The 11,207-nt window shown below is 31.5% G+C and overlaps 1 protein-coding gene across 1 annotated transcript; it reads right to left on the reverse strand.

Moving 5' to 3' along the window:
* Nucleotides 1-4,125: 4,125 nt before the first annotated feature.
* LOC112527589 (embryogenesis-associated protein EMB8-like) lies at nucleotides 4,126-6,664 on the reverse strand. The gene is made up of 8 exons (XM_025138311.1): nucleotides 6,214-6,664; nucleotides 5,936-6,064; nucleotides 5,562-5,693; nucleotides 5,331-5,473; nucleotides 5,140-5,237; nucleotides 4,963-5,057; nucleotides 4,543-4,596; nucleotides 4,126-4,427 (listed from the first exon to the last, which is right to left on the reverse strand). Exons 1-8 carry the CDS (start codon nucleotides 6,601-6,603, stop codon nucleotides 4,239-4,241), a joined length of 1,230 nt encoding a protein of 409 aa, XP_024994079.1. The 5' UTR covers nucleotides 6,604-6,664; the 3' UTR covers nucleotides 4,126-4,238.
* Nucleotides 6,665-11,207: the final 4,543 nt, after the last annotated feature.

The raw sequence follows: 11,207 nt of genomic DNA on the forward strand, positions 1-11,207 counted from the left end.
ATAAAGTCATATTATAACATCGACTGAGATAAATAATAAAATGAAATATTAAAAACACGATGTATCTCGCTGCATTGCGCGAGTACTCTTCTAGTATATAATTAGGATAATCATTGAATTCTAATAAAATATTTAATTATTATCTTTATAAAAAATTATATTATTAAAATAAAAATAATTTAATAAATTAAAGAAATACACAAAAAAGAGAACTTTTAAATAGTTAGTTTGGTACTAATATCAATATATATTTTTATAATATCTTTATATTTATATTTTATTTAAAAATAAAAACATTATCGTTTTCTCAAAACTATATAAAAATGTATTATAATATTGACTAAGAAAAAAATAAAACACTAAAATCGAGATATATCTTGCTGCATTGTGTAAGTATACTTATACTTTTATTAAAAAAGACAAATAAACTATAAGAATAATTAAACAATTATGTTGATTAAATTATTGATTTGTAATAACTTATAAGAAATAAAATAATTTAAATTTAAAAAATCAATTTCTTTATTTATTTTTTGATAATAATTGATCTTTCTGTTAGAACTCAATGATTATCCTAATTATAATTTAGATTATTTATATTTAAGATGAACATTTATCTTGTATTTGATTATGTTTATTTAAAATTAGTTACACGAATTTAAAAATAAAACTTTAACAAGTTATATACTTACTCAAAATTACTTGTAATCTGAAATTTTAAGTAATATATATCAATAAACAGTATTTTATGCATAAAATGGTTTTTAGGAGTTTCTATCAAATGATTTATGATATAGTATATATTCTTGTTTTTGACGTTGAATTAAAAAAATAGAATAATAAAATTCTTACACAAATATCTATTTTTGATGTTTTATAGTATATTTAACAGCTATGTTAAAGTAAATGCTATAATAAAATTAATCAATTCGTTTCAAGTTTATGATGTAAAATTGGGATTTGGAAAGGGGAATAATATTTACCAGAAAAATGAGGGTAGGAGAATTGGGGAACAAGCTGCGATCGTCACCGGCGACCCAATCAAGGGTGACGGTGTCGTTGTCTTTGGTCCTGAGACACTCACGTTGAAACCTCACATCTGGTGTTGATCGAAAGAAAAAGGCAAAGATAGTTTCCAGGTGATTATTGGAACAAACCAGCGGATAGGAATCATAAGGACGGTCCAGAGTGTTGAAAGCCGGAAGGAATGAATCTAGAGCACCGCCGCTGACATGGATTGAACAGTGAGGTTGAGGAGTGGCGGACATGGTTGCAGCGATGGCGGTGTAGCGAGTTACGGTGGTGGAATTGAAAAAGGGAGTAATGGGTATATAAGGAGTGAAGAACAGGTGTTTGCTAGCATGGCTATGTTACACCACCACACAGATTTTCTGGCAACTCAGGCCAAGCCGCAATCGTCGAGTTTATCCCTTCCGGTACCCTTTGGTTTTTGTTGACCGGTAAGATAAGTCAAAAAAAAAAATTGGGGCTTCTATAATCTAACTCAAACAAATTTTTTATTTTAAAGATTATAATAAAATTAAATGATCGTGTAACAATAGGATTTAGCATGAAAAATATGAAAAATATTTGAATCCTTGATATTATTAATTTTATACTACCGTAATAATTGTGCTTCTTAACTAAACTGATCCGGTACATTTTGATGCATCTGATTATTGTTAATTTTCAATTAGGATTGATCCAACGATGAATATCATTTATTACCATTTTTGTCGTTACTTTTATTTTCATTATAACCTAACCCGTCAACTATATTATAAATTTTTTTATATATATAATAAAATATTATTTTTTAATATGAACATTTCATTTTATGGTTGTTCATAAGTAAGAATATAATAAAAATATATTTCTTTTTTATAGTATTTTTTTAAAGAAAAATTCAAATTTAAAGAATTTCACTGTAATTGTTAATTAACAAAGTCTTAATGTGGGTCTAAAATTGAAGTGACAAAATAGCATTATAAAACTATAAGAGGAAACAGAAGAAACTTCCTAAAACTTTTCAAAAGGAAAAGAAGAAAAATAATAATAAATTTCCTTCCAAAAAAATAACTCTTTTTTAAACTTCGATTTTCTTTTAAAAAAATTATAAAATCTACTATCTATCAAAAATAAAACAAAAAAATCACAATATCGTAAAAAAAGTAAATTAAATCGCCATTCCATAAAATCTAAACGTTTAGAAAAATTCTAAAAAACAAAATATTGTCAACTTATTCCAAATTTGGTGACCATGTAACTAGGAAAGGTCATGAGTTAGTTTCATCAGATTGAAGATATTTGAATAACTTAATTTAATATTTAAGGTTTGAAATTTTTTAACCCAACTCAACTTAAACCAAAGTGCAACCTAACCCAACCCAAACCGTACGGGTTGGTCGGGTTGATAGTTTGGTACATTAAAATATTCTTTTAATCTTGAATATGTTATTTCTCTAATCATAATTTATTTTTCATCACCAACCATTTGATACAACTTATCAATATTTTTTTACGTATATCATATTCAGTTAATTTTCTCAATTTACATATATATGTTTATAGTTACTGAACATATATACAAATGAGTTATATAAAGATGTGAATGGATTGAAAATATATGTTTATAAAGAGCGTACGTGATAACGTGATAGTGTAATTGTCTAACGTATATATTAATAGAAATTCAACAATCATTGTAAATCCAAGAAATAAAAGGATATCGGGTTCATCGGGTTGAGTTGGGGTTCAAATAATAATAATCTAATACCTACGGTTTGAAAATCGTACAACTCGATTAAATATCGGATTTCATGTTGGACCAGGTTTTTTATTTAAATATATATTTGTAATTATATAATTTAACATGAATAGCAAAAATATGGTAACTTATTTAATTCAATTATTAATTAAAAATTAACACAAACAAAAAGCAATTTTTAGTAGCCGTAGGAATAAATCAAAGCATATTGGAATAAATTAAGTGTGATAGTTAAACCTAACAAAAAAAAAAGTTAAGCTTTAGCATAACTTGAAAATTATGCGTATTAATCTTAGGGGTTGTTTATTTAACTTTTAGTAGTTTCATTAAGAATCAATTTCTGAATCGTTAAGAGGTGAATCTTGTTTGGTAAATAAAAAATCTGCATCTTCATGGTTTTAAAACTCTCTGAATAATTTGGTATCTTATATATTCCTTAACCATTCAGCGTCCTAATTTCCTTGTAAATAATTAGCAAACAATTATATATTTTTTTGCACTATATCATGAAAGTCTTTTAATGATTATGATCACTTAATCATTTTGTATTAAATCATTCAACAACTGTTAAACAACCTATTATTAAATATCAAGTAAATCGCAAATACATAAAAATTATTCATTTTTATGTTTTTTTAACTTTGATAGGCCGACATGTGATAAATAAGAGAATGATGTGTATTTTGGTATCGACGGACCCACATCGAATTCGGATACCCACCAAATTGTTGTCATTTTTTTGTTAGGCGAAGCAAGAGACAAGGTGTATGGTAGTTGGCGATTATGACCACAGATGAAGGAGCCGATAAGTCTTTTGGGTCATTTATTTTATCGAACTAACATGATAAGAATTTAGAATTTTATTTGACAGAGCAGTAAAAAAGACCGAGGGTTTTACTCGGTGGATGAGGGTAAGGGCGTCCATAAGAACCGTTAGACCGAACGAACCAAATCAAATTGGATTGGTTTGAAAAATAGTCAAATCACGTGGTCCAGTCTAGTCTATGGTTTGAACGTTTTCCTAAGCAGTCTAGACTAAATCAACTCTAAAAAATCCATACGTATTTCTTTCGATCTTAAACACACGTTTTTATATATAATTATATATTCATTACCAAATAGTTGATGTTTCCAAATTTAAAACTAATTCATAAACAACAAATACTCAAACACACTACTCATCATTGACCTCCTGAGAGGGCTTGACTATACTAGTAATCCAAATACAGTTGAGCCAATGATCCTTTGATTAGATTCAAAACCTGATAAAGATTGTCATTTTGTCGTTCAACCGCATTCTTTCGTCGATCCGTTGCTTCATAAGGTATTGAGTAAAGGTTTAAGCTAGAAGAAAAGGATTTAAGAGATGCTAGAATGGTTAAATATCAAATGGGAACTATTGTATCACATTGTTTTCCCATAATCTACCCAAAATGGGCAGTTAAATCAACCAAGTACAAATGAATATAGTCTACACTTCTACTGACTGCAGCAAATTGGTGGCATCTTGTGGTGTGCCCGATTTTTCATTTTCGAGATGTTGGAGGAAATCCATCACCATCGGATCAGTCCACGGGCATCCTGTGGGAGCATTCTCGCCTGCAACCCACCCTAAATGCCCTCCTTTAGGCGTAACTATCAGCAAACAATTCGGGTTCGCCTGTAGAAATGAAAGGATGCAACTTAAGAAAGGGAGTTCATGAATAATGAACGACATTTCTGTGTCTCTGTGGACCATTCGGGTAAATTATAAACGACATTTTTGTGCTGCATACCTTTATATCTTCACGAGGTATTGCTCTATCGGGTGCAATTGGATCATTTTTCGCCTGTAAATACATTTCAAGAAATCTTGATACTCCATTAACAAGGGCTGTTTACTTACAGCTTAATGAGCTTAATGGTTTGGACTTTGCACGGCCTAATGGCTCAGCCATAAATGAGTGTTTCTTCATGGCTTAATCATTTAGCCATTAAGCCAAAATTGCTATATGGAATAAGCAACCCCTCACTTGTCCCCGTTAAGCCACCTCAAACAATTAATGCCAGAAATGCATTAGAAATTATCCAATCCTCCCTTTTTGCCTCCCTCAAACCCACCGGTCTCTCGTCCCTCAATCGGACATACTTATCTAGACATATAATCTAATGCATTCAGAACTTGATGGGGGAAAAAAAGGGTAAAGAGGTATTGCCTGTATGCAAAGTAAAGGCGTGCTAACATGCTTAATGTAATTTGCACTGCATGAGTTCTGCAAGTACTCATCGACTGACTTGAAACCAAACGAAACTGCATGATTCCCAAAAGATTGTTGGTATAACCGTTCACGGGTATATGTGCATTTTCATTAGTCATGAACGGATATATGTACCTCGGGTCAGTCCTTCATCATAATCCCGGATAATATTGGCATTGGCAGCCAATGGGATATTGTACTCACCTCCAATGTCTTCGAACAGAAGAAGATGCCTACAAAGAATGATATGAAATCTCATAAATATGAAGATGCCTACAAATATAGTATTCAAGAAGCAATCAAGATGATTAAAAATGGAGCAGTACTTCTTTAGAATGCCACTCAAAGCCTTGCCAAGAGATCTATTATAAATTCGGTTGAACCCCTTGCATAAGTCCTCATCAGACATAACCAAATCGAAAGGATTACACAAAGAAGCTGCACCAGAAAATCGGCGAGAACCAGGCTCCTGCAATAACACAAAATCATAAGCTTTTTAAGTAGATTTTTCAATATATTTTCAGAAAACCCATAAAATGGAGATGCATTTCTACTACCTTCCCCAAATATTGAACAAGAATGTTGGCTCCCATGGACCAACCAACCCCATATAGATTGGCTTTGGGATACCTGCTACCAACATGTTTCACTACTTCATCAAGATCTCCTAAAAATGAAGCTGAATACATCTGCATAAGCATAAAATCTTAATATAAACAGCAATGGGTTCATCAATACTGCAATCTTTAAATAAACCCACTTGGTTCTTGAAACAACTTGTCCCACATGGATAGAAAATGGGATTTGTGAGCTCTTATGAACCTCAAGTGTACGGACAAAACGGACCATATTTGGTATGATTAATCAGAGAGATTAAAATTCTGAACAAATTAAACAAGCATTTATTTATAATAATTCCATTCAGGGAAACCTGAGGTGTGGTAACAGGGCTATCAGCACAGCCACGGCTGTTGAACACCACCACGCGCCACCCTTTATTTCTTGCCCTCACCAACATATGCCTTACATATGCATCATCGCTTCCTCCGGACAAACCAGGCTGCAAGAGTATAATTTTGCTATCTCATAGAAGATAAAATCATAAGGGAAAGTAAAGTTTTAACCTAATTTTTAGTGTAAATGGGAATGAAATTAATGGTGGGTATTCAACTAGAATTCAAAATTTCAAGGGGGAAAATCTATACTGACGAGTAAGAGTAGGATAGGGGAGTTCCCCGGCAAGTTGCCGGCATCGCCGGAGACCCAATCGAGAGCGACGGTTCCGTCGTCTTGGGTCCTGAGGCACTCGCGCTTCAACCTCACATCGGGTATATTTCGGAAGAAAGCTGCGAATATTGTCTCCAGGTGGCGATTTGAACCGAAGACTGGAAACGGATTGTAGGGACGGTCCAAATGAGTCTTGATAACCGGACAGAAGGAATCACGAGCTCCGCCCAAGACTTCCAACGAAGGGTGGTGGTCTTTGAATTGATCAGCCTTCGTGGTGGCCATGGTAGCACGCACTCTGACGCGCGATTGCCTGCGGATCGGAGGATTTGCGAGTAGTGACTGTGTGAGCTGAGGAGCTACTTTCGCCATTATTGTACGATCCCGAGAAATCGTGTGTCCATCAAATCTCCCAGGATCCCTGGAATTATCATTAGTTGGGACTTGGGACTGTATATGCCACTGAATTTTACAGGTGATAAACGTTTTTACACTTATTAAAAAAAATTCGAAAATATCAAATTAGCGGTGTTTTTTTTATATTAACATGGATATCCAACTTGTAATGCGAGTCGACTAATTTCAGAACAACCATATGCTTTGCAGATAGCTCGGAGTCATCGCATTTGAACCTCCGTGGCCACAAGAGGGGTTTTATTCCTCCTTAAATTTGAATCTGAGACCTCCTGATACTTTTGATCTTTGGAGACAAGCTCAAACCAATCAGGCACCACCTTTGTGGTTATTAAGAGGCTTTTATGATATAGTGCAAAATGAAATATAATTGTTTGGTAATTATTCAGCATTAAATTATGGCGTTGAATAATTAAGAGAGATCCAATATATACAATCATTCAAAGTGTTTTAGAACCATTAAAATGTAGACTTATTTTTTACCAAACAAGATTCATCTCTTAACAATTTAGATATTGTCTCTTGATATAATCATTAAGAGGTAAACAAACAATCTTTTAGTCAATTTTTTTTAATCAAGTTTACTTTTTTACCAAATATTTTAATTAAATTCTTATTCTAGTGAGAATTTACGTATTTACGTGAATCCTTTTTCATATTAAAAAAAATCATGACGTAAATTAGGTAAGGGTCTGTTTATCAAACGCTTACCTAGATAAGCATTTACCAAGTAACATTACCCCACCGGATGAATATGGTAAGAACCAATAATCTTATCCGATAAGTGCGAGATAAGGACCAAGAGTCTTATCCGGTAAGTGTGAGACAAGGACCAAAAGTCTTACCCAGTAAGTGAGGGTGATTACTCTTACCACAGTAAGCGCTTACCGGGTAAATTGTTGCATACGATGTCGTTTTTGTGGACTAAAATCTTACTCGGTAAGTGAATAATAGTATTAAATTTTACCAGTAAATACTTACTGGGTAAGTGTTTGATAAACGACCCCTAATTCTAAATAAGTATCTTATTATGTAAGGATCCTCATTTACGTAAGGAGTTTATATAAAGAATTATTCTTTTTTAGTCTAAAATTAGACTTTAAGCAAATACGTGGGTTTTGATTAAAATGAAAACTTAACATCAGAAATGGTTAAAAAGTGAATTTTGTTAAGAGGATTAGCCATTTTGATAAACTTGCATGTTTTTATCATATAAAAACATTATTAAGAAATATATATTATTTAAATCACAAATAAAGGAAAAAAATTATATATCAAAGGCAAAATGTCGCTTAAAATACATTATTCTATACAACTTTAGCTATTCAGTGGTACAAAATAGCATCAAGATTGCAAAAATTATGTTTGAAATCAGCGGCAGGTCTAAAAAGTTATGTAATTGAGACTTTAACGTATAAAAAAGTTCTAAAATCGAATAACTCATCGGAACCAAAATGGTTACGAGTTATCCTTTCGTTGGTTAAAGGGTTCAATTAACCAAACAGGGTAATGTTTTGTTGAAAATTCCATAAGATCGACCATTGGAAATAATATCTACGACCAAGACATGTACGACCAGAATATCCACAGTTATGTCATCCTCGACCTACGACCGTAGTTATTCACGTTATACTCATGATGCTCGTTACTATTGCTAACCACTATATACGTTATATTTGCCTTTAGTTTCAGGATTAAAGATCAGTTTCAATTATTTATGATGCAAATTATAAGCGAATACCAAGATTCAAGACGCATTAAAAAATCCGACTGATACAGTCATTAATAGATATTAAAACATCTATTAATGTGCTAATATATAAACCAAAGTTGTATTCGATCACAAGGACGGTAAGTACAAGATACAATAGGAATTACCTAGAAGCACTTTAGACCACTCTTACGACAATCATTTATGATTATCTTCGTCGCATCAATTTACTTACGTTTATTTTACATCTTCCAAGTCTTGTAATAGCGTTTGTTATTTATAAGGCGGACGTCCCTGATTGGCGTCTATAGTGCATCAACGATATCTCCCATTGTCCTGGATTTTACCCTCGACGGGGTTTTTCGTATCACCAATTATATAGTGCCCTTTACTTTTTATTGTTTAAACATGTTCATCTCAAACAGATCGATCTTTAATTGTAAAAGTTTCACAAACCAACCTTAAATTATATTTGGTGTAATTTTTGAAATTAACAAGTAAGTTTCGGTTTCGATTGTTTTTTTTTTTGCCATATCGATTAACCGGAAGCAAATTACACCGTTATTTACTTCATATATTTTTCTTCTAAATGAATTGGTTTGAGTATATATAAAATTAACATCAGGTGTTTTTTTTTTTTTTGTTATATCTCTCTCTTTGTTTTCCTTTTATAATAATAATTAGTGTATATAATTATTATTTTATTTATATCATACATAAAAAAAATTAACTAAAAAAAATATGTCTTGTTTTTTATTAATAATAATATATCATTTATTTTGCAACTTCAATAATATATATACAGTCGTATGGTTTGTCATAAATAAATCAAATCAAAAATTTCTAATAATAACCAATATTTTTTTTATTTTATCTGTATTCTCATAGAATATATCATCGATCATTCCTCAACTTTAGAAATTCATAAAATAACTTATTATCTTCTTATTTAAGTTTTTAAATATTCAAATAATAATCTATTAATTATTTATCATTCTTTAAAAATTCAGATGACTTTTTCGTAAAAAAATTATCACAATTTGGTTTTAATTATTATTTATATTTGTATTATTGTTTAAAAACATATTATTTTTATCTTAAATATTAAAGATTAATACAAAGAAACAAAAATAAAATATAAATAATAATAATAAAATCAATTATATATATTATATTATAAAGTATTTGATAAAAACTCTTAAAAACTATTTTTTATGCATGAAGTACTGCTTATTGATGCATATTACTTAAAATCCAAGAGTACAAGCTAGTAGAATCGAAAGAATAGAAGAAGTTTAGGGTTTAACTCATTTTCCCACACGATCATTCGTCTTTTTTTTAGTATGTTTTAGTAATTAACTTTATAACTTAGAGTCAGTAGAATCGAAAGAATAGAAGAAATTTAGGGTTTGAGTCATCATCTAATCGTGATTAATAAGGAACGTAAACATAATTCACACATAACTTATGTTTATTTCAACCAACTAAAAAAACTTGGAATACGATAATGACATACTCTCTATTAAAGAAAAGAGCGTGTACTCGATTTGTTATATACATTTTTTTATTTGACTCTTCATTCACGAGCATGTGACTGAAAAGGGACTTTCTGGTAGAGATGGTAAAAAATATGTCTCAATCTCAAATACTACTCCTGTATCCAGTCCCGACCAAAAATCCAATGCCCGGTTAAGGTTTAGCATAACCCATTATGAGAACTAGTCCCGGTTCCAGGCCGGGCTCAAATCGGTCTCACTTTAAAAACAAAAGTCGATTTTTTGTATATAATATTTTTTGATTTTTTTAAAGAATTAAAAGATGTTATCTAATACACTTTAAAATATGCAATCCGATCAATAAAATACACTTAAAGATACGTTTTATTATAATTTGTTAAAACGAAATTGAATACGAGCTGAAATCACGAATTATAGTGAGAATTATGAACGTTTTTTTACATTTGTGAGTTAACATCTTATTACATACACTGTATCACTTATATATTGTGTATATAGGATCACTAGGACAAAAAAAATGATCAAAAATTGAAAAAATACGGTCATATGACCATTCCAACGGCCATAAAAACACGTAACATCTTTTGAAAAAATTGGGTCGGTCTTGGGCCAGACCCTAGCCGGTCCCAAACTGGTCCTTTCGGGTCTTGTTTTTGGATAAAAAGTGTAATCGGTTCTTAACTGGCGGTCCCAAACTGATCCCAATCGGTTCCACGTCAGTCCCGAGCTGAGCCCATATGTGCCCATTCAAGAACTGATTAGTTTGTGGTAATCGTGAGATCCAATGTAAACCACTCGTTTGAGATATTTAAGAATATTTCTTAAGTAAACTAAAAGGTTAATATTAGGCATGGGAATTGGCCCCGACCCGTCGGGGACGGGGATTCCCCGTTAAACCGGGTCTCAGGGACGGGTATCACACTCTCCGCCCACCCCGTACCCGTGTATATATATATATATTTATATATATATATATATAGGGGCTGGTTCAAATACTAACYCAATATTTTGTGCAAACTATGCTAACCCATCTTAATCGTTCATTTTCTCATCTAACGGTTRYYATTAAATRAKATTAAATAAACAATAATTTAATTAATATATTAATTAATATGTGTATGAACAATTGTTCAAAGGATAAATTGGTCAAAAATTTGTATTAATTAATATGTGTTTGAACAATCGTTCATCTTCGTGCCTATATCAAGGTATGAACATTCATGTGAACCCTATGGTGTGAACCCTAGATATATGAACATTAGCTACACCGTMTGAACCCTAGATATATGAACATTAGCTACACCATGTGAACCCTAGATATATGAACATTAGCT

Source organism: Cynara cardunculus (genome assembly GCF_001531365.2).
Source record: "Cynara cardunculus var. scolymus isolate 2C chromosome LG 15, CcrdV1, whole genome shotgun sequence".
Classification (NCBI taxonomy): domain Eukaryota; kingdom Viridiplantae; phylum Streptophyta; class Magnoliopsida; order Asterales; family Asteraceae; genus Cynara; species Cynara cardunculus.